The sequence below is a fragment of the Thunnus maccoyii genome, chromosome 20 (genome assembly GCF_910596095.1).
Source record: "Thunnus maccoyii chromosome 20, fThuMac1.1, whole genome shotgun sequence".
NCBI classification, from domain to species: domain Eukaryota; kingdom Metazoa; phylum Chordata; class Actinopteri; order Scombriformes; family Scombridae; genus Thunnus; species Thunnus maccoyii.
The window spans coordinates 6,021,430-6,048,631 of NC_056552.1; the positions used below are offsets into that span (position 1 = coordinate 6,021,430).

Here is a 27,202-nt window from a genome sequence, read left to right on the forward strand (position 1 = left end):
TGGATCCATTTATGTGAATGGTAATTACTTAATGAAGCCTACAGAAGAAGTTCACATCCTCCTAGAGGTATATTCTCACTTTAAGGAGCCCTGAATAAGTCCCCATCCACTCAGAAATTTGTTTTTCTTTTTTATTACATCACTTGAATGTTTGACCTTTACCGTGCGGAATGAAAGTTTGACATCTTAAGGTTGTTCTCACGTTCATCTGCTGAAGGGGGAAAGTTCCTCTGTGCTCACCTTAAACCTCAGTTTAAAACACGGACAGACATAATTAATGACATCATAACTAGTTTGGTAATTGCACTATGCAGCTCACATAAGTGTGATACGGAAATGTGAAGCCTAAACCGCACGCACACCGAGAACGGACTTTACGGTGATGTAAGAAACATTTTGTGTTCGGCTGTTAAACTTCTGAAGTTAAAAATATTTACAGATTCAGAGCTTCTGGGTTTTTCAATGAGGAAATAGATGTAATTTTAAGGATTTCAACAAGATGATTTCACTTTTTTGTGTGTAAAAACCATATTAGAAAGAAGAATTTTAATAGAATTTTCATAGTAGAGCATTTTTATACATCTTAAAACATGTCTGGAGTGGATCTTTAAAAACTATCTTTCAGGATTATATAGTATAAATAAATATAAATAGTAAAAATAGTAATATCACAATATATAAACACCATTATAAGCACGTCTTGCATTAGAAATGTAAAGTATGTAAATATTATAATGTAAAAATGTACTGAAAGTATCTACAAGTACTCATGCAGCAGAATGGCTCATGTTATAGATGATATTAATGGATCTATTGGAACTATTTTATACACTGTTGGAAAATTTAATTTACTGTATATCAATAATAACATTTATATGCTAATTATATATTTTTTAATCTGCAAAATAACAGCTTTCACATAAATGCAACAGAGCTTAAAGTACAATAAATCTCTGAAACGAAATATAAAGCAGAATAAAGCTTCATTTCTTTCCATTCAACACAATGACGCTCAGACACAATTAACCTTTCAAAACACTTTTTATTTTATATCTTCTATGTCTCCCCGAAATGAGAAGTTCACAAACAACATTTCCTTGGTGAGTTTTAACAAGGCAGTGACACATGTAGCTCACTGTTATGTAATAGCATAAAATGAACATTGCCTTACCTGCACCGGTCTAAAAAACACTGAGATGGATCAGATCAGACCTCTCTAACATGTAAAAAGATTTTGTGTGAGCTGGCTCGATTCTCTAAAACACAACGGCATACAACAGCATTAAATATAGCCATTTCCTTCATTCACATAGATAGAAAAAGAAAAAAAAAAGACCATGAGCTCAAGGACAAGAACAAAAAATGTTTGACCTAGCTTATATATTAACCCTTCATTTAATGCTCTAACTGTAATATAAATGAAAGCAGGCCATTAATATCTCATGCTTTATTTACACGTCACATTCAGAGATGAGGCTGTGATCGGCAGAAATGAAAACAAGTGTGCACGTTTAAAGGACAGCTCACCTAAAAAAAAAAAAAAAAAAAAACGGCTGCAGGCATGCACTGCTGCTTTAACAGAGGTGTTGTGTGTACTGTGTGAGTGCAGTACAACAGGGTGACTTTCACTTGAGCATCACAGAGCCGTCACCAGGGGAACCAGTCATTTCCATGCTAACCAGTGCCATGGAGATCCTGCAGCTGCTCTTTGATGTAACTGAGTGGTGACAACACATGAAGAGAGAGGAGGAGGAGGAGGAGGAGGAGGAAGAGGAGAGGAGAGAGGAAAGAGAGCGGGGCCTTGGGAGACTTTGTCAAGGTGGAGGCTCTAAAGAACCGCCGCGCTTTCACACTTCATCCACCCACACTGTATGGAGTGTGCAGAGAGTTTGCTCTTAGAATACACATAATACGCAGTAGGATTATTGCACTCGTTTGTTGGTTATGATACAGCTGGATGAAAGTCAAATGATCCAACATCCTGTCTTAACTCTTACATACTGTTTATATGCTAACCCTTCACAGTATCCCCTCATAATCAGACGTTATATCAAATTTATGAGCTACAAATCAATCATTTTAATCATAAATACCTCATCAGTCATTAATAAATGAGCAATTAATCCTTAATAAAGCTTTCAGAGAGCAGAGAGAGTCTATTATTTAGGTTTTACACTATTTGATTATGGAGAAAAAACAATCACATTATCGTCCCGTGTGACCTAAAACAGGAAAACAGCTGTCATTTTTGATTGGTGTTTTTTTCTTTTTTTAATTTTTTGAATAAATATGGATCCAATTTAACCCTGAACACTCTCAATGTATAAATATGTTTATCAGCTGCATAGAAATAAAGAAAAGGTTTAGATATTTTTGCATATTCTGGGTCACGTTTGGGAAAAGTTGTCAGATTTCAGGCTAAAATAAATGTGTTAGATGTGTTTTTACTGCTCTCAAATCTAAAAATGGGTCAAATTTGACCTGAAGAGTATTTAAGGGCTAAAATCAATCTTCTCTTTGCATGTGTACATTTAAGACTGAAAGTGCCAACAAATAGGTTATTTTTGGCCAAAAAGGAACATGAGAGTTTCCAGGATAAATACTGAGATGTGCTTTCATATTTATGTAATATCAATATTTATCTTACGTAACTGAATCTTCAAGAATGAATCAAAATTGGCATTTTCTGATTTAATTCTCCTTCTTTCTCCCTCAGTAGATCATGAATGGCACTCGACATGAGACTGGCTGCTCTTTGACAGTTTAGCCCATATTGTAAACAGCAGAGTCAGACACTATCAATAAATACTGTAATGTCAACTGGTACATAACTGGTAAGAGATACAAGATGTCAGTTATGGCAACACTGTGCACGTACAGTAAACTTAGTATAAGTCATAAATAAACTGAGATGAAAGAAGAGACAGAGACGGAGAGAGCAGATGACGTAAACAAAAAAACGATGAGATGTGGATTAAAATAAACTGCTGATTAATCGTTTGGTCCATAAAATGTCAGAAAATAGTGAAAAACTGCAGTAATAAATTTCCTAAACGCTAATTCGACGTCTATGAATTGCATCGTTTGTCTGACAAAGAGTCCAAAACCAGAAGATACTCAGTTTTACTTTCACATATGTCAAAGAAAACAGGGAAATACTAATAACTGAGAAGCTGAAACTGAAGAATGTTTTGTCATTTTTGCTTGAAAATAGACTGATGATGCTGATAGATTGACTAATTGATTAATCAACTACTTGTTTCAACTCTAAATTACAAACAGGGACATGATTGAGAGGCAGGATGTGATGCTCAAGCCTGAATATTCAATCATCTGTTCTAGAAACTGCACAAATTCAATCTAACAACACAGACGCTGCTGGATGAAAGCTGCTGACGTGACATCAAACATCATCATGAAACTGGCTGGGTCGTCCTCTACAGCCATTTGAAACAAGCTCCTGTGCTTCCAGCAAGCGCAGTCACCGCACGCGCACGCTGCCCGACGCTCACCAACCCGACAGAACAAGACAGAAATGTACGTGCACACACTCTAAACACACACATACACAGACTTGACATCCATAGTTAATACAAACAGGTCCTGTCTCGTAGCCCTGCAGTACCAGACTTCAAGTGAAAGTGAGATGCCATGCATATTCACTGCAGGGTGCAGCAGGTGTGATTATGGCTGAAAGAACATTAAGTGAATGTTGACAGCTCTCCCTGCTGGTTGGACGCTGGCACTGCAGCTGCTCAAGGTGTCATTTTAAAAGCCTGAGTAGAAAATGGCTATACATCAACAATGCTATGAGGTGTATATGGCTACCAAAATCATATCAAACATTATATGGTTCTGTATTTAGACCAGTCCTCCTCGCCTTCCTAAATGAGGAGTCTCTTTAACACACTGTCTTCCCTTTTTCCTACATTCCTCACCGTTTTCATGCATCTGCGACAACACTACCCTGATCCCATTAAAATCATGCTATTAGGTCATAGTGAACCATGCGTTGTCTTTGGAATACTTCCTGACTTCTAATCCTGACATGAATTATCTTTTTTTTTTCACTACTGCTTGGCGTAATCCTCTCACAAACACCCTGTGATCACTTACTAATCTTTGATAGGTACATAGGCTTTACTATAATACTCATATTGTGCTGAATTATTACCACCATGTAAGAAAAAAACAAAACAAAAACAAAGCAACACATGATTATCATGTAGCGCTTTTAGGGACGCACAAGAAGAAAATGTCATCTTTGTGTGACTGTGTTCCTAATAATGCATCTTCACAACAGTGTGTTGAATATATTGTAAATATACTGTCATATATCCTACAATATAAGCAGATGGTGCTTTATATACAACATATCCTGGATGTTTACAAAGAGTATGGATAACATATTTCCTTTTACATTTTCAATATCATATTTCATCATACACTTGACGTACACAGGAGGAATAGGTTCAACATCAACAAACAACTGTAAAATACTGTAAAAATATTGAAAAAACAAGAACATTCAGGGTCTGCCTGGTGAGTGTTAAAATAGGGCTTATAAATGAGAGGCTGTAAGTACAGACAGAGATTACACACGTTGGGATATGGCACTGGCATGAGGAAAAAGGGACTAAATGACCTCAGAGAGCAACTTCGCTGCTCTCGGTCTTGCCCTCAAAGTAGTAAAAGGCCTAAAAGAAGCGCTGTGCTGGATGCAGGCATGCGGATCACTGGAGAAAAAACAACATTCGGCCAAGAAGTAGAAAGAGAACAGAAGCACACCACGGGACAGAAGCGAAAGCAACCGGGTAAGAGATCACCTGTTCAAGTACAGCAAAAAAAAGACCTCTCTCTTGATGAGATGCAGTTATGTCGCTGCATATCAGGAACGCTGTGAACTTCTACTGATCTTGTTGCCTCTGACCGGCCACCGGCGACTAGAGAAAAGAGGAGACGAGCTGCAGCGTCTCCTGTCCTCACACGTGTGTTGTATACTGCAGCCGCACCCTCAACACTTCTTTATTATGTCTTGTGCACTGATTCGACTTGATACCACCTTCAGCGAAATATGCACAGGAGCTAAAAAGCTGTAATGTCCGACTCCTGTAATGGAATGTGAACACACCGCGGTGATGTGGCAACAAAAGGAGCTGGAACGTAATGGCTCCATAAGACCTGGTGATGTTGTACGAGTCCAGTCACTTTTACAGTACTTCAAATCAGAGTGGTGGTAGCGATTCAACTGAAATCAAACCGTCAGTCGTCTAAAATGTGATGTTTAAATGTGTAAACGTGTTTGGTCCCGGAACTGAGTGAATGGTCAAGAAAAAAGGTGGGAGAACTTGGCCGGAGAGGTGCCTTGAAAGAATAAAAGGGGGAGAAGAGGAAAGGATGCTGGATGGGTGCCTTGTTCAATCTATCAGCACCCTCTTTATCTCACTGCTCAGTTCAGTCTGCTGCCGCACCCAGCGTACGTTCTCTAAGACACCTCGTCTCTGCAGATCTGTGACCTCCCAACCGTTCCTCCCACCTCCTGCACCAACATCCTTGCTGGTGTTGCCCAGCCACTATGCCAGTCACAGGATCTGCACCTCCTCTATTGATGAGAAGATCGGGGTGCCGGGTAGGGCATCATGGTCGGGGGAGGGTGTGGGGTACAGCCTCACGCCTGCTCCCCCTTCAAGCAGAGCTCCAAACCCTTCTGGATATCAAATAAAAACCTATGCAGGGAGACAGCCTGCCGCTGGCAGTGCAACGCCGTGCCGCTCCCGGCGCCCCCGCCCCGTCTCACTTCTTGACGGCCTGTCGGTAGCTGTGTCTCTGGCCTTCCTGTCTAGGCTTGCTGCTGCAGCCGCTGGCTTTGCTGCTGTTGCCTCCGTCCCTGGTGCTGCTGGCCTGACTGATCTGACTGGCCTGGCTGCTGTCCTGCAGCGTGGGGCTGGAGTGGGCCCTCTGCAGCCCGTTGTCCTCCAGCAGCAGGGACTCAAACACAGACAGGTCCTCCTCACCGCTCCGGATTTTAGCCCGCAGCAGCATGGTGTAAGTGGCGTACCGCGTTTTCTATAAAAGATGTGTGTGTGTAAGACAGAGACAGACAGAGAAAAGAAGACATTCAGGACTTGACAATCGAGAGAGCCGCAGCACTGTAATAATGATTTAACGCTTGACTGCCTTTCCCATTTATTTCTCTCCCTCACCTCAAACTCCAGATACTCGTCTCGCTGGCGGTACTCTTCCAGCTCGCGGCCTTTGACCTTGCGGTCAGGAGGGTAAGAGCGTAGCTCAGCCAGTTCAGTGGAGAGGGTTCTGAATCGAGCTTCGTGGGATCTGACCTGCTCCTCCTGTAAGAGTCAAGACAAATATCATGAAGGGGAGACGAAGGAAGCAATGAACACCAGCCTACTTTAATTTACATTTTTTAAGATGTTTTTTATCCCAGAGCACTAGTGACTCCCACATCCACCTGCACACCTGCTCTCAGTTCTCCAGGATATACACAGTACGTCCACTGTCCCTCAGTTCTCTACTGTCTATTCAGCCATTACATCAGCCTTCCTGCCACCTGTTTCTGCCTCCTTCTTATGACCATTTGCCTTTTTTTCTGCCTTGCCTCTAATGCTTTGTTTGCCTGTTTGGATTGACAAACTATTTGGATTATGGACAGAGTATATTTTGTTTTGATTTATCTTTCCTGCCTCGCAGTCGTGTGTTTGAGTCCATTACTTACAACCCTGACTACATATAATATTGATGTTGTAGAGTAATGTATCCTATGTTCCACTGTAGCCAGTGTTGAATATTATTTTGGTTTCTGTTGTATTGAATACATGGTGGTATGTCGTGTATTGATGCTACAACATTTTATAACATTATAGTGAGATCTTATTTTAGTAATAACAAGATCCCTTCATGTTATAATGACACATTGGGCAAGTTTATAAGATCCACGTAACACTAATGCCGTCTGATAAAACAGCCCTGTACAAACTCCTACTTTCACAGAGGTTATAATGTCAGTGTTTCGCTGAAGACACACAGTACTGTGAGGTGTTTCCGATATTTCGTCCACCCTATTTATATCAGTGAGGGTTATGAATGAGGTTAGAAACACTTTGCAGTATTTCGTAATACAGTTCAACAGCATCACAAGCTACAGCCTCCAAAATAACCTCAAGGTTGAATCAACACAGCTCTGACGCAGCTTCAACAAAAACTAAAACTAACCTTTAAATTATAATCCATTATTTTTCACTCTGTGCACCTAAAAACAGGCAACTAAATTGTTATCATTAATCCTGTTATAATGAGAAAATATCTTGTTAGAACAGTTTTTTATGATGAAAAACACACATTTTTTTACTTATGGTGGCGGCAACATGGTGCTGAAGCTATGATTGCTATTACTGATTGTTATTGAGCTATTAACTGATGTAATTTATTCAATTTGTGTCTTGTGGTGAACAAAACAAACAAACTCTTCACCCCAAAATGCATTTCCAACCACATTTCACAACAGATCAAAATGAGGAATGAAATGCCTGCAATCATATCCACTAGTGGCCACTAGTGATGTATTGCATCGGCGTTGGCGGAGTGTTTACTCATGAAAATTTAATTTTAATAACTCTGCCACTATGTTATGAAAAATGATGCGTAAACATCTTTTGGAAATGGCTGCGGAGTACAGATCGTTTTTATTTTTGAAAGATATGCATCGGTTTTTCTCTGATGAATTCCACACTGGACTCAGACTCGTCTCAGGTCGACCTCGGCTGAGAAAATATCTGTGACGTTATGATACCTCCGACAGTTTGGACATCGTTCCCGGCAGCAGCGGCCGGCTGAACTTCTTCTGGGAGCCGATGGCTGCTGGGAAGGGAGGAGCTGAGAACATGGCGGCCACTGTGTTGATCCGCGTGATCCAAGACTGCATCTGCTCCGCGTTCCTGTGATGGATAATACACGCCCACACATGCATAAACAATACACAGATACATTTCAAACAAACCCCAAAACACACACAGTAGCTGCAAACCCACACCATCAGTTCCTCTCCATGCTGCTGCGTGCAACATCAGCACATACAACATCAAAGGGATAATTATCAGTGAATGCAGCCTTGCTGTTGACAAAGAAATTATTTTGGAGCCAATTAATGCATGAGAGAAAAGGGCCTGTTTTACACTAACGGACCCATTAGGGACCCATGAGAAATATCAGATTGAATCAGACAGCCTTGCTTAAATCCTCAGGGAGAACCAGAGAGAGAGAAAGAGATCGAGAGACGGAAAGGAGAAGGAAAAAAAAGAGGAGAGAGACGGAGAGAGGGGTACAGTATCTGGGACAAATGCAAGCTGCAACTGGAGCACAGAGCCTGTCCTCCTGGGGGCTGAAACATGTGGCCACTCATGTGCCACTTCCTGGATACAGCTAACACACACGTACACACCTTCACCTTGCTCTCAACGTTCATTACATACATCCTGCTCAACATGTTTATATATCATTGATCCGTGCACTCACAGCATGTGTTCTGCACGCCGTGGAAACACGTGCGCAGCTGGATCGGCATGCTGTTAGCTGAGGTTGGATGCTCCGCTGTGATTAATCAGCCATAGCTACGCTACGCTACAAGTATGCGGACACTGAACATTACAGCTGTATGTGATTGTTCAACATCTTATTCTAAAACTATGAGCGTTTATCTGCTGCTGCTACTCTTCTGGGAAGACTTTCCACCAAATTTGGCTGCAGGGATTTGCTCCCATTCAGTCACAAGAGCATCAGTGAGGTCCAAAATTGATGTTGGGTGATAAGACAGTTGCTGTTCCAGTTCATCCCAGTGGTGTTTGATGGGGTTGAGGTCAGGGCTCTGTGCAGACCAGGAAAGTTCTTACACAGCAAATTGGGAAATCATTTCTTTGCAGCAATTCGAGGATAGCTCTGTCTTGTTTCAACCCATAGACTGTATATAAAGATGGACATAGCAAGATGTGACGTCACCCACTGGTTTGCATTGGAGCTGGTTTGAAGCCCAGATGGAGGGAGGACCTTCAACATAAGGAGTGCAGCGTTTTGCCTTTCATGCTCTGGAAATAAGCCCTGCTACCTTGGACCAAACGTTAGTCACTTGGGCTAAATTGTGCAAACAGTGTAAGTATTATAATCAAGTAATATTAAACTTAATGAAATATTGCGACAATAGTCTGACTCAGCCCTGGAGCCGGGGAGCCAACTGTCAATCACAGCTGTCAATCAACACCCACACGGCAGACATCAAAGCTACCTGATGAAATAGATTTCTGCACACTTAGATCTGTGCAGTATTCACTTCCTGCATCAAACAGCAAAGCTACTAAAAGTCTTCAAATCTTATTAATGGAGCAATTATTTCCAAAATGACCACAAGCACATTTATATGAGGGCCCGAATTTAAAGATTGAGACCATAATGACTCGTTAAAAAAAAATGATTGACTTGGTATTTCTAGAGAGAAGTTGACACTTTTTGAATGGGAGTCAGTTGGAGCATCTAGCAGCCAATGTTTGCACTTTGAGGTACTTCAGCCTCAAGACGTGGTAGTTGCCACTTGGTTTAAAAAGCACAAAGTTGGAGGCACACTATTGTCTAAAATATCAACCTACTCCTTAATATTTCCTTAAAGGATGGGTTCACAATTTTTCAAGCTGTCTTAAAACAATAGTCAGGAGCCCAAATGAACACTGAAACAGGTTTTGCTGGCTGTAATTGTTCCTCCTGTTCATACTGACCGTTAGAGGCAATTTCAATGTAAGTGATTGGGGGGCAAAATCTACAGTCTTTGTATTGTGCAAAAATGTATTTAATAGTTTATCTGAATTTAATATGAAGCTTTGGCAGTCAGAGTTCACCAAACCAAGTGATTATCTTGCAACATGATGGTATTTTTAGTACAAAGTTCCCTCTTTGTGCAGCTCAGCATAGAAACACTGTGGAATTTTGAGCGATGATAACTTCGGAAGATCCCCACTTGACCTGACTAACTCAGACTGCTGAAGTCTCATATTAACTTTAGATAAATATTTGAATACATTTTTGCACAGAACAAGGACTGTGGATTTTGTGCTCCATTACTTACACTGAAATCGCTTAAAGAAGGGATCTTTATAAGGCTTGTATGAACAGGAGGAATGATTGAAGGGAGCAAATCTATTTCAATGTTCATATGGGCACCTTTCTATTGATTTAAGACATACTTGAAAATTGAAAACCCCAAACCACGAAGAACAGCTTTAGATCAAAAAGTGCAAAAATGTGGATAAGTACAGGGCTGCCCACATACTTTTGGCCATATATTATAGTTTGGACAGAGACTACAGGTCAGAAAAACTAACAAGGCTCAAACATTGACCTTGCAAAGTCAAGATCAGACCAGGGTTAAGGTCTCTGCTGGTGTGATTGAGGTTTAAATAATTTTGGTCCAGTGAGCAGCATAAAATGGGCAGAACGGTGGACTCACGGTGCCTGGAAGAGATAAACCCTCCAGTCAGCGGTTCGCAGGTAGAAGACGTTGGGCCTCTTGCTGTAGTCTGAAGCTTTCATGGCCAGAGCGTGATGGATGGACACGGCGTTCTTCAGGTCCTCATCAGATAGCTGCTTATCAGGCCTGTATTCTCCCTGGCGTGACAATTACAAATAGGAAATGAATGTTATGATTAACACCAAGAGGATATTAACACTTAGTAAAGTTGGTGTTGAGAGGGGAAAGAGCTGCACACAAACATTAGTACAGCAGCTACGCCTATTAAAAACTACTGATAATTAGAGCGCAGGTGGGAAAGCGGAGGCCGAGTCCTTCTATCCATCAAAATGATTTGAAATGCTTAAATGCAATTAAAACAACTTATTTCATTTTGAAAACAGAGGAGTCTCTGCTGCTTGACTAGCAACATTAGCGCTGAGTATCATTTGAATTTTTTTGATGCAAGCGCCGAAATGATACCTGAGTTTCGATACTGCTCCCAAAATGTACGTTCTGTTTTCTCATTTTGAGCGACTATAATCAATATTTTTATACTCAGAATGGATCACAGGTGTTGCTAATAGTGCCAAACCTAAAGAGAATTACCACCTGTTTCTGGAGCTCCTCTCAACTCTTTGGTTCACTCTTGTTGTTCTCATAGTGTAATTTTTTGCCATTTTCAGCACTGGTGCTGAGCAGGTAGTGTACAGTGGGAAAATAGCTGCCTGCTGTGGCCCAAAACGACCCTATGAGAGTGCTGAGAGCAAAATTGCAGCTGTATAACTAAACAATGAGCTGAACCTCACTATAAAGCCGAAGAGAGCTGCAGAGTCACTGATAATTCTCTGTAGGTACTACGACCCATGACCAACACATTACACACTGTCATTTCATACACTGTATTAAGAAAAATATTGATTATAGCTGTTTTAAATGCTGTCTAAACACAAGCAGCCTAACATGTGGCCAATAGGCTAAAGTTGGAGACATTTTGACATAATTTAGAAACTGACTGATTAAAGAATAACTAAACTTTCAATGTCAACTTTTAGTATTTAACAGTTTTATATGTGACTCTTTGGACACATTTCAGCCCGAAAAAGTTTTGAGGTTCGATGCACAGACTTGGAGAACAAAGTGTGTGTCTAAAAGCTCCCTGAGTGGTTGATGTATTTTTGTCTCCATTCAGGAGGAGGTTGGGGCAACAGAGTCCTGTTATGCTGGCAGTCTGCCCCCCTCCTCCCCCCCACACCAAAGCCAGACCCATCGCTCCTTATGGCTCCTCTGCACAGTGCCAGAGCCTGACTAGCTGGCCTGGACATTGTGTCATAACACTTTTTAGACATGAAAACAGGAAATGGGCTCCAAAAAGTCACTTCCTTTATGAGTCGTCACTGTGAAGTTATATTTTTGTCCTTCATAATTCATTAAAATAAAGCATTAAAGGGGATTCAGTGTACGCAGGTAACATTACAGTAAAGAACTTTTTTTTCTAAAGTGATATCCACCATGGAGATAAAGATTCACCTTCTGTTGTAAATTTGTTGTAAGCGTGAAAGTAAAACTGAACGTTTATGGAGATGTAGTCACCTGTTATTGAAAAGGTTGAATAATGAATATCAAGCAGTAGCTGTTACAAATTGCTTTTCATTCGGCTTCTCAGACCTTCTTTTATTGGTGAGTGTACATACATAAATACACTCTGTAGTGATGTGAGTGACTTACTTTTTGCAGATAGAGAATTAATCCTTTCAGGATGGCGTAGAAGGTCTTCCACCCTCTCTTTCCTCTTGGTGCTGTGAGGAGAAGAAAAAATGTAAACATAACGCCCGTAGTTACGGATATATACATACTATATCATGCACTCAGCTGTTTAGTTTCTTAAAAATGTAATTTTGCACAAAAAGCATATAAATAGATAATAGATGCAGACACATAAGGTCAAGAAACTAAAAGCTTATGCAGTCGATCTTCCCCCAAATCGTTGTTAAAAACAATATAAAAGACATGAATTGGTAAAATAAAGGTACAAATAAATACAAAGGAAATAAAGGAAAATATAACACACAAAAAATAAACAGAGCAACGCAGCACCATATTATTATATCTACTTTAATTTACTGTGTCCTCTATGGATTATGATAAAACAGTCAACACGCTGTTTTATCATAATCCAAATTACAAGGCCATTTAGTCTGCAAAACTTAAGTTTAGACTCTTGTTCCACTTAATTAAATCCAACTTTCTTGTGAATTAAACCACTGCACAAAGTCTAAGAGGCACGGAAAAAGTTGAGGGTTTATTTGGAGATATAGATCACAACATCATGGCACATCTTAGATCAGTCTATTACTGACTTGATGCTCTATTTTCGTATTAACATGATACTTCATTATGTAACATGTGATCACACGGCCAAAACCTTGTTTTGATTAAACTCTGCAGGCTTCTCTACGTCATACTAACACCACATGACTTCTAAACTTCTCGTGTGCACTAGAAAACTACCTTTTTGCACCTATCCACCTATGTGCTCATGTCATGTGATCGAAAGCTCCAAAAAAGCTACTAAATGGACCTTGAGGTGATATTGTTTTGCCAACTGCTGTTTCCAACGTAGGGTTACTTATTAAGACCTTTTTAATACCACATAGAATTCAATTTAATACCTTTTTCATGGTCACACTGGTCAAAAATGATGGAAAACCATAAAGGGACAATAAGGCCTCCACTTATTTATAAGTACATTAATTTATTGACCTTTTTATCACATTTTTGTCAGTACTTCCCAGCTGCATATAACAATAATTCTTAGTATAATAATGAATCAATTAACGTGACCTGGACCTGGAAAAGATGCAGAAAACTGATAGATGGATTAACCAATTACAACTACACTTTTGCTAAAACTGACACTTGCTCTTTATGACATGATGAGCTTCCTAGCGACTGTAGCTAGCAGTAGTGACAGGTCTGATGGAGCACAATCCACTGTTGCACCAGTCTCCCTTGCAGGTTATCAGTGTGTAATGTCTCTCAACAGCCGGCAAACACATCCAAAAGAAGGTTACAACTAATGTTACTGTCTACAGGAGCAAGAATACCTTTGTATTTAGAATTTAAGATGTTTTTATACCTTCTAAGGCTTTTAAGGGAACTGAATTCAATGCTTTTTTAAGACTTTAAGCCATCCAACGTCAAGAATGAACTTTGAAACTCAAGATGGAAACTGTAAATCAGAGCGTCTGAAGCGTACTTCTCTTGCCGTCCGAGTCAGCGTGGACTTTGCGGACCAGGAACCCGTTCTTGTACAGCAGCATTCCAGAGGGCTCGACCTCCTCCGACAGGGGCTTCTCACTGCTGCCCTCCCGCTTCATCGATCTGGAGGTGTTGGAGTCACACAGGCTGTCCCCGAGCTCCGAAAACGACTTCCGCAGCTCTTCCTCGTCGCTATGGAGACAAACAAAAAAAAACAAAACAGATTCCATGGTGAGCAACACTTATGTGTCATGTCTCATTAGCGCGACGCGAACAAACACATCATCATTCATCCTGTCCGTTTGCCACACACTCTGAGCTTGTTACACAGCGGGTCCAGAGATCTCACACACTTTCTGTGGAACTTATTTCATGCAGCACACATGAGTAATATCGCCGTCCGCCGCTTGTGTCTTGGCAGAGCTTTTGTTGCACAAGACGTTTACAAAGCATCGTGTATCTGGGGGAAACCTGAGTGAATGAAGCCGTCTTCAAAGCTTTAATTGTGTGTTTTTCCTCTCTCTGTGCTCTGCTCCTGCTCTCCTGAGAAACAGTCCACTCTCCTTGATCAAAAAGTACCACAGTAAAAGAGTGACACCATCTATCTTGTTCTCCAGCTCCGAGGTGAAAAACAGGGGCATCTTTACCCGGGGGAGGGGAGGGGAAGGGGGGGCAGCTCCTCTCAGTGATGCAGACACATCACTGCTACTTCTTCCTCCTCTTGATGCTCACAAGAAGCTGCATAGAAGTGGGAAAGAAAAGTCCTCCTCGCAAAAAAAATTAAGGTTTTGCATCAAGAGAGGGAGAGAAGGGAGGCTCCTTCAATCAATTTCCAATTAAAATCTCAAATTAGCAGCTACAAGGATGAATGGTGATAAAATATACCTTCTAGAACAGTAAATATCAGTCACTTTAAAGGCAACATGATGGAGAAGCCTTTAAAAATGCTCATCAAAGATTAAGTGGACCTGGTGGTGAGACTCAGCAGATAATTTTTTTTTAAGATTCTGTTATAAATTATTGCTGCTGTTTGTAATCATATTTTTTCCTGGTAAAATTTATTTTAATTTTTTTTTTTTGCTGTTCACTACATTTGTTTTATTGATTTATGTTTGCACCTCTTGTGCACCACTTTGAAATGGGTCATTTTGATAAATGTTGTATAAATGAACTTTCTTATTATTATAATTCTGCAAACTGTATAGTGATATTGTTGTATAGCTGGACTAAATTGTACACTGTTCACCTGTTGTGCTTGAGCGGTACTGTTACTTTATTTTCCTTTTTTTTTTGATGGACTATAGTTTGATGTCATAGTTCTTTAAATATTTATTTACTTTCTATTTTGATTTGTTGTTTTTCCTTTTTCCTTCAGCCTCTGACTCTTATAACACTCTGAGGCAGCGACGCTGCAGACCGAACTGCAGAGTAATCATCTCTCCGGTGGTGAAATAATACGCTGCTTATTATGTAAATTATTAGGAAAGTGCTTCTTTGTGTTTCTTGATCTTTAATCCAATGCTTTTTTTGTAAACTGCTTACATGAACCGCTGCAGTTAAATGCTTTATATTAAAGGTTAACTCCTAAACTTGAAAGATTTATTACAACTTGGATGTTTTTCTCACAGTTGTGGCTGTAATTCCTACTGTATCTGTAATAATAACATACCGTAGTAGAGAAATCTGAACGAGAAGTCAGTCGATCAAAGAGGTTATAAACAAACTCCAGATTAGCCAGATTTATTTGAGAGTGTTTACATTCAGTTTGACCTTCATATGAAGTGGTTTAGATAATCTGGATTAATTATTGGCTTTTATTACAACCTGTCTGATCATCTGACAGCATAATCTCACCATAATTGATAGGAATCGCAGTAAAAACTACAAAAATGTTGTAATAAACCAAAATAATTCTGTACATCTAATAAAAAAAATAGTATCAAAGCAGCTCACCTAATGTTTGAAACTGGAGCCCAGGTATGTCTGAGGCTGTAATATAGTTTACCAGACTACTTTCTTTATTAAACCAAGTTTTCAGGTGCGGCTGCTGGAGTCGAAGTTTCTGTGCAGGCTGCACATCGCTCGTTAGAGACGGGCCTTGAGGAGCCATCTTTGTTAATGAGGATTCTGATGAGCTCCGGCTGCCTTCAACTGCAGCTTTTTTTCTTGCTAACTGCTCTCATGTGAAGTCTGTATATGTGTATATTTGTCTCTTTAGACTTTTCTTTTCTAACTTTCTTTCCAAAAAAGTGACGAGTATACTTATATTGCTGTTTAGAAGAAGATAAATCTAGTTTTACTTTCTATTTATTGACCCTCGTAATTTGCATTTATCTTGTAATCTTGACTTCTAGCTGCTTTTTCTATTTTTAATATATTTTATTGCCAGTTTTCAATGTTTTTTCTTTATCTATCCATATTCCTTACTCTCTGTTTTTGAGTCGTGCTGTCCAAACATCATTATTATTATTATATATGTATAAAAGTATATTATAAATGGTGAAAGAGAATAAAGATTTCTACTCTGTTTTTAAAGATTGACAACACTCACAATACACATCGCTACAGCAGTGATAATCCCATTCTCTTCTAAATAATCCCGTACAATGCAACCTGTGCGTCCTTTTAGTGTTTTTAAAGGGATTTGTCACATTAGCAGATGATACGATGCTTTAGGCTACAACAGCAAATGTCTCTGCATCTGCTTATTGAGGAAACGTGGCGATTCCACTTGTTACCTCACCAGGCAGCACCCATGCAAAAAGTTCAGCCCGAAAATAGAAAAAAAATGGCTGGATGCTGAACCCCCCCGAGACCCCGCAATGAGTAACCAACAGTACATAACAGCAGTTAACCCCCATGCAGGAGCCAGAGAGAGACAGAGAGGCAGAGACGGAGCCAATGAGCATGTAGCCTGTTGCCTGGTAACTGCCGGCCTGCCTGAATCCCTTCTACACAGAGACAAAGTCGAGAGGAGCTGGAGAGAAGAGGAAGAGGGAGGCGGGGAGGCGGTGAGGGAGGAGGGGGGGGGTTGGATGGAGAGAAGTGAGGAGACAGAGACAGAGGGGGCGGTGATGGAGGGGGGGTGAAAGAGGAGGAGAAACAAAGACAAAGCTGATCCTTCTCAGATGGCAGAACGTCATCAACAATCATATGAGCGAGAAAGGAAAGGAAACAGGAAGCGAAGAGAGGAGAGGAGAGGAAAGGAAAGGAAAATACAGAAAAAAGGAAAGAAAAGAAAAAGAAAAGACGGGAATAGAAGAAAGGATAGAAAAAGAAAGAAAAGGAAAGGAGAGTAAAAAAGGACAAAGTAAAAGAGAGGAGAGGAAATAAAAGAAAAGAAAGGGAAATGAAAGGACTGGAAAGGAAATGAACATAGAGGGAGAACATAGAGAAAAGACAAGGAAAGGATAAGAAATAAGGAAAATAAAGGAAAGAATATTAAAAGAAAGAAAAGAAGAAGAAAAGAAATATGATTACAGGAAAGAAAAGTAAAGGAAGTGAAATGAGAGAAAAGAGAGACAAGAAAGATGAGAAAGAAAGGAAAGAAAAAGAAATGACAATGAAAAGAGAAGAAAAGAAAGGAAGGGAAAGAAAATGAAATGTGAAGAAAGGTGAAGGAAAGGAAACAAAAGAAAAGTACGGAAGAAGAAAGAAAATGACAAGAAAGAAGAGGGAAGGAAATGAAACGGAACGAGAGAAAAGAAAGGTAGAAAAATGAAAGTAGAGAAAGAAAAGGAAAGAAAGACGATTACAAGAAAGAGGAGAGATGGAAAGGAACTGAAATGAGAGAAAACAGAGGAAGAAACAGCAGAAAAGAAAACAAAGGAAAGACAGAAAATAAAAGACAGGAAAAGAGAAGAAAAGGCAGGAAAGGAAGGGAGCAGAAAAATGGAAGGAAAGGAAAAGAGAGAGGAGGAGAGGAAAAGAAAGGAAAGAAGCTGCAAACCAACTTACAATCTGTGTACAAATAACACTGAACGCCAATTTAGCACTGCATTTTTAACCTTTTTGCATGTAATTTAACGCCGTTAGTTAAGTTTAGGCACAAAAACCACTTGATCAGGGTTAGAAAAGATCATAGTTTAGGTTAATAAAATGACACTAAAACACTAAAATGAAATAAAAACATCAAAAATGCTGCATATGACAGTAAAAATGTCCACTTGGTGGTCTTGAGCAGTGCTCTCCTCCTCTCCATCCACCCAACCCGCCTCCTCCTAATAAGCCAAAAATCACCTTATAAAAGGAGAGAAAGTCGTATTATATAACGTCATTTCTCTGGGAAGGATTGACGCATCACCTGCATGCAATTTGAAAAGTGTTAAGTCGTGTTATTTGTGCACAGATTGAAGAGAACGAGCTGGAAAATGACAAGAAAGAAAAGGAAAAGGAAATGGAACGAGAAAAAGAAAGTTGAGGAAATAAAGAAAGACGAGAAAGAAAGAAAAGAAAACGGAGAAGTAAATAAAGGAAATAGAAATACAGGCAAAGAAAGGAAAGGATGTTGAAGCGATGTGAAGAGGCGGCAGGTTAACGGTAAACAGGTTGGCCACATGGAAGAGGTGCATGCTGGGTTCTTTGTGCTGATGTTGCTGCATCAGTAGTCAATAGAAACACATTATCTGTGTCACTGTATCAAAAAACACTCTAAACACAGTCAGGAGAAAGAAGACATTAATCTGTCAATACACTCTCTTATACATGGCTTTTATTCCTTTTTGATATTCATACCATTCAGATAAGGGTTTATTAAAAATAGATTTCCTATTTCTATTCATATATACAGTATTTATAGTATTTTTGAACTAATTTGTAATCTAACATATAGATTTCAAGTATATGTGCTGTTTAAAGTCATAAAGTGACTGAAATGGTTTGTCAGTTAGTTGATTGACAGAAAATAAATAGTAATTTATCAAGAAAAAAGAAAAAGATTTTCTGATTCAAGCTTCTAAGATGTGACAATTAGTTACTTTTCTCAGTTTTCTATCTGTTTTATGTCATTAAAATTGGCTTTAAACACGTGTTTTTATGCTGCAGTGGTTCGTTAATAGTTAGTTGTTTATTCCGCTAGTCAACTGATAGACAATATTTACTGCAAACAATTTTGATAATCAGTTAATCGTTATTTTTCAAGCAAAAACATCAAACATTTGCTGGTTTCCAGTTCCTCAAATGTGAGGATTTGCTTCTTTTCTCAGTTTTCTGTCTCTGCAAATGAAACAATTTATTTTATTACTGTTTTATTGCTATTTGTTTACTATCTGTCTACCTGTCCATACTCCTTTTACTGTGTTTTTTAAGTAGTGCTGTACATTAAACATTATTATTATTTATTACATGATATTATATGATATTACATATATGAAAGTGTATTATAAACAGTGTAAGTAAAAGAGAATATGGATTTGTATTCTGTTTTTAAAGATTGACAATACTCACAATACACATCGCTACAAAATATCAAACACTTGCTGGTTTCAGTTTCTCAACTGTGGGGATTTGCTTCTTTTCTCTGGAGCTGCAACGAGTCTTTTTTAAGGAAAGACATTTGAAGACGTCATCTTGTGATTTGGGAATCAGTCATCAACATTTTTCACAGTTTTCTGGTGTTTTATAGACCAAACAACTAATTGATTAATCGAGAAAATAATCGTAAGATTATTTGGCAGTGAAAACAATCGATAGTCGCAGCTACTTTTCTCAGTTTTATTTCACTGCAAGAGACATAAAAAATTTAATATTTGTGTTTTTGACTGTTGGTCGGACAAAACCAGCATTGTGAAGACGTCACTGGGCTTTTCTTTTCATAGTTTTAGGACATTTTAACCTCCAAATAATTTATTTATGAAATGAAAACATTGGTAATGGTGAAAAAAAAAACGTCAGTTGCAGCCCAATGATGCGAATGGATGGAGAACACTCTGCTCTCCTCCTGCAGGTGAGAGGTGGCGACGGCAGACAATAGCAAGACAGGATGATTAGAGCCATTGAGGGAGGAAGAAAAAAAAGGGGATTAGCAGAATAAAAGGAATAACAGAGCAGATGGGTCTCGTCTGTCTCTCTCGCTCATCTACAGTACAGCAGGCCTCCTCCTCCTCCTCTAAGACACGCTCCTCATATCCTTTTCTGAAATGATTTTCCTGCCATTTTCACCTTGTTCTACCCAGATATCTGTATCTCTTCCTGTATCTCTGACTTGTTGCGTCTCTCTTTCGATGCCCACCACCTCTCCCTCCCTCTGCTCTCCACCCCCGCTCCTGAATGAGGAAGCATGTGTGTGTGTGTGTGTGTGTACTGTATATGTCTGTGTTGTATCTGTGTGTGTGTGTGTGTGTGCGAGTGAAGAACATGTGGGTGCATCCAACTGCACCGTCTATCTCTGTGGGGGTGTGAAATAACATCCATCGCCATGTTTTTGCATTGTGTTGCACGCACCGTGCACCCACACAAACACAAACACACACACACACACACACCTGTAAATGAGATGTACACACCATATTTCACATCCACAGTTTGTATTCATATGATCACAGCAAGCAGTTTGTTTTAGTGTCTGAAAATCACACCTCTATCACAGGCCTCTGACCACACTGTTTGTGTGTTTTTTTAAGCCTCAATCTGGGAGTAAATGAGTAAATCAATGATGGGGAGACCTATATATAGAATAAAACAGAGCAGAATAGAAACTGCGATAATAAGACATGCGTTAGGACAAACAGAAGCAGCATTTTCAGCATCAGAATTACTGCAGGAGTGAAGTTTATCTGTCGCAGGCAGTTAGTCTCTGTGTTGTGAACTCCTGCAATGTCCCCTGCGTGATGAAATATGCATCAACTAAGCAAGTGGGGTGTGAAAGCGGTGGCAAAAAAGTGACACTGTTCTCTGCTTCCATCCAAATAAGGGGTTTTCAAAACAGAACTCAACCACAGACTGAATCTATTCTGCTCTATTTCAACGATCTTGGCCGGATAAAATATTAAATGTGAACATGTGCTGCCAAAACCCCCTGAAAAAAACAACAGACTGCTGCGGTGCTGAATCCATTTAATCTTTTAATCTGTAATTCTTTTTTTTGTTTGGAGGTGGATTCTCCTATGCTTGATGGCAAAGTGTTTACAGGTCTAAAAATGACATCTTTTTTTTGTTTAATTCCCCCGCGTGGCCTCTCATGCGGTGGCAGTGTTTAAATAGCTGTCTATATGTCAGTGGAGATGTTTGAACTGGATTGCCTGCCTCTCTGTGGATCTCCTCCTGGATCTGCTCCTCTGACCACTTTTATTCGGCTGCTTCGGGAGCGCTGCTGCTGCTATTTTTGGAAATGTAGTGGGAGGCTGTGGTCACACCTTTGTACAGGATGCAGGTAAAGAGCCATTTAAACAGAGTTGCCTTTCTCTCTCTTTCTCTCTCTCTCTATTAGTCATTCTCCTTTTCTTGCTTTTCATGTTCATATATACAAAAACCATCATTTACACATACATGCATACAAATATATTTCCTTTGTATATGTACAGTATGTCCATCTGTTAGTGTGTGTGTGTTTGCTGCTGAGAGAATACAAGGAGGAAAGAGCAATGCGGTAGCTATGGAGTCGTATCCATGGTGCCGTAACTATGGCAACAAAGCTTGGAAAGCTAGTGACTTAATTGGCATCTCCGAGGCACTCTGAAACTGTGATCCAGAATAGCAACCCTTGACACACTAATGTTTCCTTCACATGCCAGACAACACTCACGTCATTAATGAGGATGCTAACAAGTTAATCAATAATCCCTTATTGTTTCCTGCCCTTCAGGACAATGTGTGTGTGTGTGTGTGTGTGTGTGTGTGTGTCTATGTAGGGTGAGCGTGTTTGAGTTAATAATAGACAAAGAGAGGGACAGAAACAGAGTCACAGAGGAGGAGAAAATGACAAAAATAAGAGTTTAAGGTGAATAATATCAACCTGAAGTCTTTGTAAAATTACTCACAGTGTCCATTGAAGCTTCTGATTCTTGATTGAGTTGTAGAGAGCCTGCAGAGAAAAACCAGAATATCACATTTTCAGATAAATATGACAAATAGCACACTGGTTCAAGTGAGTTCAATTGCAGATTTGATCATATTTGACAGGTTGGGAAGGTATATTGTGTTTTTTTCTGTGAAAGCTGCACAGTAAGCAAAACTGGCTTCATTCAATAAATTGTACTCAGAGAAATATCATCCTTTTTTCACGCCGCTCAAACTGCCCTTTGCTTGAGCTTAACTAATTTTCTTTGTCAAACAATCCATCAATCATCCGATCAGTCAACCGTCAGTCTATCAGTTACAAAGCCATTATCCCCCCAAGCACCCGGCCTGTCGATGGATAGACGAGCAAATCAATCAGCCAATTAATAATTTAGACTTTGACGTAAACACATCGACCGGCAAAATTAATTTAGAGTTTAGGAACAAGAACATGATACAAAATAGAAAAGAATAGAAACTGTAACATGACGAAAACACACATCTAGAAAATCTATTGCATACAGTTTTGATAATCAGATCGGATTTGCTGCATTTCTTAGTTTTATGTCTCTGTAAATGACAGAAAAATGAAATCTTTGTGTCATGAACTGAAGGTCGGACAAAACAAGCAATCTGAAGACTTCAAGGTGGGTTCCAAGAAATCATGATCAGCGTTCCACATATTCACATATTCTGACATTTTACCAAATAATCAAATGATCAAAAAAATAAATTAGGATTAAACTGATCATTAGTTGCGTCGAGGAGTTGAAAGAAATCCTCTAAAATGCTATGTATCATTTCAAATTACGATAGCGATATACTTCATGATATCATACATTCTCTACAAAATCAATTGATAAACTGTTTATGGATAAAATAACCAGGCAGTTTTTTTTATTTTTTTTTATCAGTTTTTGGCTAATCCATCAATTTGAATATATCTGGTGAATCACGGCAAATGTCATATAAAAATCCAGTATTTCCATAAAGCAGTGCTGCTCAATATCTGATACAACCAGTGATATTGTATTACTGTAAAAGGCAAAGCTACCTCAGTATAAACGGCATTAAAAACTCTTTGACGGTTGATAAACTTATATCTCCCAACAAGGGCTGCAACTAAGGATTATTTTCATTATCGGTTAATCTGTTGAGTATTTTCTCAATTAGTTGTTTGGTCTGTAAAATGTCAGAAAATGGTGAAAAATGTCAATCACTGTTTCCCAAAGTCCAATGTGCAACCTAAAATATCTTCTTTTGTCCTGACCAACAGTCCACACCCCAAGAAACTCAGGGGTGAATTCACAAAGAATAGATTGTGGCCACTGCTAGCGCCATGAACTCAACTCTCAAGGTCCGATTCACAAAAGTTATCACAGCTGGCAGGACGAAGGCAGAGTAAAAGAGAAAACCCCGACCACCGAGGTGCAGACGGACTCCTCAAAACTTCAGGCAAGGCATTAAATGTGACAGAGAGAAACATGTTTGGGATTTAATATCTCAGTCTGTCAGTGCTGTTGGTGCGGTTCAGTTACCACCAACCCTCTGAAGACATTAATAATTTCACTCTGACAGCATGTGACTATTAGCCAACTGGTCTTTGTGAACTGGTTTTTACAATGAAGCTCATTTGCATAGAAAGGGGCTAATTTTGCACTAAATATATGCATATTACCTAATTTAAATACGTGCAAATAGCAAAAGATGCTTTGTGAATTAAACAGTTTATTTTTGTCTTATTTGTGCAGGTTTAGCGGCTGCAAAAGCCGTGCAATCCTTTTGTGAATTCGCCCATCTGTTAACTATCATAGAAGACTAAAGAAATGAGAAAATATTGACATTTAAGAAGCTGGAATAAGAGAATTTTGGTATTTTTTCTTAAGAAATTACTCAAAATGATTATTTAAATTGTTGCAGATTCAACTAACTGATTAATCGACTAATTGTTGCAGCTCTACTGCCTGTCCACATGGGTATTTTAACTGTAGCATCACCAACAAGTTAGCCATATCCCTACAGATGTATTGAATGTAGTCTTCAAGTATGCTTATGCTAATTTCTAAAAACTTTATTTGGGTTATGTTTATGTTTTTTAACTTCACTCTCGCTCTTTTATACCACTTTTCATCCTTTTTTGGGTCACTGTTTCCACTCTCAGGCGAAACACTCTTTTCATTATCATCATAATCAACCCGCTGATAAAAAAAATGAAACCTACAGAAAAATAAGAACACAGCATGGGATAATAAAACAGGATTTTAATGAGGGAGCTGCGTCTCTGCTGTGAAAAGCTTCAGAGACACGGCACATTTGGCTTCAACTCGCTCAAAATCTGTAGTGACAGTCGAGACCTTTAGACACTTCTCATTCAACAGCCCCTGGTGACATTAGCCTGCGCCGGTTGAATGTGATATAGCCACTTGGTTTCACAGCCAGTCTGCAGCGGAGGAGCAGGGGGAGAGAGGACAGCATGAAGCCATCAGACTGCAGTGTTTAAGACACAGTGGATGCCTCTGACAGACAGCTGTGACAGCTGAGGTGATGGAGAGGACACTTACAGGCAGTTCATCACCACCTCGTTCACCTCTGTATTCCTCGTAGACCGAAACCATACATTCCCTCTAACCATGAGGGGGAAGAAACCTCATACTCAGCTGAAATCGATCATTTTCCATTACACTCCTTTGATTAAAGAACTGCTGCTAATGGTCTTCACTTGAATTCTGCTGTTTTAGGGCTTCCAACCTATTATGAATATCATTGTGTTGCATTGTGACTTCTAGTCAAATTAAATTGGATTTATAATGAGTTTGATTCGTTGTGCCTAATCAGGTTCATTTCCAGAGTTTTCTTTGAAACTTGGCCTAATCATGAATACTCATGAATATTAATAACCAGCCAGCCAAGACCATTACAGATTTAGTTCTGGTTTCCCTGCACTCCACTTTAAAATCTTTAGCATTCACACTATGTTTCAAACTAAATGTGTTCATACATTTTAATAATCATGACAGACAGAAAAACAGCTGAGTTCTCCAGGATGCCAGAGTTGGCCGTTTTCAAAGTAGAAGACAAACTGCTTCTGTAGCAGAAATCTAGTCAACATCAAATATTAAAAGTGAATTTGTTGCTGTAAAAAGTGCACTGATCTGCCACAACAGCCACAGATTCTGCCTGCAGACGTTCATCGCATGCAAATGCAGAAAAACTGCTGAATTTTGAAAAACTCGGGTAGTAAAAAGAACTCAAGAGTGTTGGCTAGAGGGCATTTCCCAACAGTACAACCAGAGATGGAGACAATCCAGGACATATAAGTCTTAGACCTACTGGAATATTGTAGGACTGCAATGTGTTATTGCTTTCTGGATTCATAGATTCATCATTTGGGCAATAAATGTCCGAAAATAGTGAAAAATGCCCAAAAGTGACATTATCAAATTGCTTGTTTAGACCAACCAACAGTTCAAAACCCAAAGATACTCAGTTTACATCACAAAATGCAAAGAAAAGCAGCAAATACCCACAAAAGCAGCAAATTTAGAAGATGGAACTAGTGAATGTTTGTGCTTCAAAAATGAAAATAATTTAACTGTTGTTAATAGTTGCAATTTTTCTTTTCAGTCGATGAATTAATCAACTAATCGTTTGAGCTCTAGTCACTAATAATGACGGTTCTAATATTGGTCCACATTACCATTTCCTTTAAGCTTCAAATTTTATTTTTTGATTTTTATATTTTCGTTAATTAAAGTGCTCAATATTACACTGAATTTACACGTACTCCTGTTATCTGAGCATGATTACAATAAAGCACCATGTGACTCCAGAACGACGCATAGGAGCGTTTTCTAATCTGTCGCCTCTATCGGCAGTAATCAGCAGGACATCATTTGTCTGTGCTTTCCAAAACTGTTACACATCATTGTTAAAAAATAATGATGTTTTATGATGTGACAACGCTGTGGTGAAGGTCTGGTTAGGTTCAGGGAAAGTTAGTTTGAGTTAAAATGATCACTTTGTTAAAGTTAGGGAAACAACCTCTTCCACTCACTATTTTGAGTAAAAATGCCTAAAATGACATACCCAGATGAAAATGGCTGCTGAACCACAGTGACTATAAATAAACATAAACATAAACAAGTTCTTGCCAGAAAGGAAACCTCCCAAAGTCCCAAAAGAGATGACATGTTTAGGCATCTCTGGTGCGAACTACATTATGAAAACATTTAAACTGATGTTATTTTTGTAAACACAAGGTCTTCCTGATTACAGCGATACCACATGTGTCCATGTTTACGGAAGAGAAGTGATGTAGTGAGGTAAGAAAGGGATTGTTGGCCAACTGGCAGACGCTGGCGTCCTAACAGAATTAATGAGGTTAAAGTAAGGCGTCCTTCGTTGTCATGGCTACAATAAAAACCACAGGGTTAAGGGTAGGGGATGATCTTAGATATGGAAACTGTCCTGACTCGCAATTAGAAACAGGAAACGAATAGCGGTCTCTTGTGGCAAAGTCCACTGATGGGTTAATGCCTCCATTCACCCTTCTCCCTCCAAATGAGGAAATCTGTCCACATATAAACACGTCATCTGAACTACATCACCGCTCCGGGTCATAATTACAACGGCTGCTGGATGACATCTATTACTCAAATGTAACTTTATGTCATTTTTGGGCAACTGACATCACAACCTGTTGCGTTGTTTTTTCTTGGGAGGACAAGAGCAACAGCAGCAAAACAAACGAGGAACTCCACCTGAGTATCCAACCAATTTTCCTCCCAATCCTGCATAAAATATACAAGTTACAATGATGTGATGTGTTTGACAGATAATGACGAACGTAACCACATCTTTAACATCCAGTTAGCATATCTCCAATGGACAGTTAGTCCAGACTTCCAGGGCTCTCTTGGAAGAACAACAGATATTTCTGTTTTTGAACCACGCTGAAATGATAAATAATAAATATAGCACATTAAAACACTTATGAAATATAGTAGGTAGTAAATGATGCCACAGGGATCATAAACCACCCACTGTCATACACTACACTGATGGTTTTCCCAACTCTATTAAGTTTCTGTTAACGTATAATTGTGCATATACTGTATGTCTATATTTGTGCCTGAGCCAACTGATTTACTGCAAGTGGAACATCTTCATTTAGAAGAAAAAAATCTCCCTCTTACTGTAAATCCTGAGGGAACACACAGCGCCAACAGCAGGGGGACTCTGTGGGTTTTAAGGTAGAAGACTAAAGAGGGATGTAAGTAAATAAAAAAAAAGGTAGATGGAGACAGAGTATAAACCAGAGCATCAGTCAGTCCCATTCGGTTTCGAGGCTCATTGAGAAGAGGATGGATGTTTGTCACCTTCACCTACTTGCTTCATCAACGTCACCAAGTGCCAAGAAAAAAGAGCCACTAGCCTTGAGTG

At 39.3% G+C, this 27,202-nt stretch overlaps 1 protein-coding gene across 4 annotated transcripts in view; it reads right to left on the minus strand.

Moving 5' to 3' along the window:
- Window positions 1-2,216: 2,216 nt before the first annotated feature.
- Window positions 2,217-27,202, minus strand: part of LOC121886676 (PH and SEC7 domain-containing protein 1-like) — a 63,484-nt gene continuing 38,498 nt past the window's right edge. For 3 of the 4 annotated variants that reach the window (XM_042396871.1, XM_042396870.1, XM_042396874.1), the window contains 7 exons: window positions 21,742-21,785; window positions 13,764-13,957; window positions 12,233-12,303; window positions 10,505-10,662; window positions 7,808-7,952; window positions 6,204-6,347; window positions 2,217-6,066 (listed from right to left, as the gene is read on the minus strand). In XM_042396871.1, the coding sequence (XP_042252805.1) occupies window positions 5,794-6,066; window positions 6,204-6,347; window positions 7,808-7,952; window positions 10,505-10,662; window positions 12,233-12,303; window positions 13,764-13,957; window positions 21,742-21,785 (1,029 nt within the window). In that variant the 3' untranslated portion in view covers window positions 2,217-5,793. Of the gene's footprint in view, window positions 6,067-6,203; window positions 6,348-7,807; window positions 7,953-10,504; window positions 10,663-12,232; window positions 12,304-13,763; window positions 13,958-20,821; window positions 21,118-21,741; window positions 21,786-27,202 lie in introns of those variants that run through there. The other variant, XM_042396872.1, reaches the window with a different exon arrangement.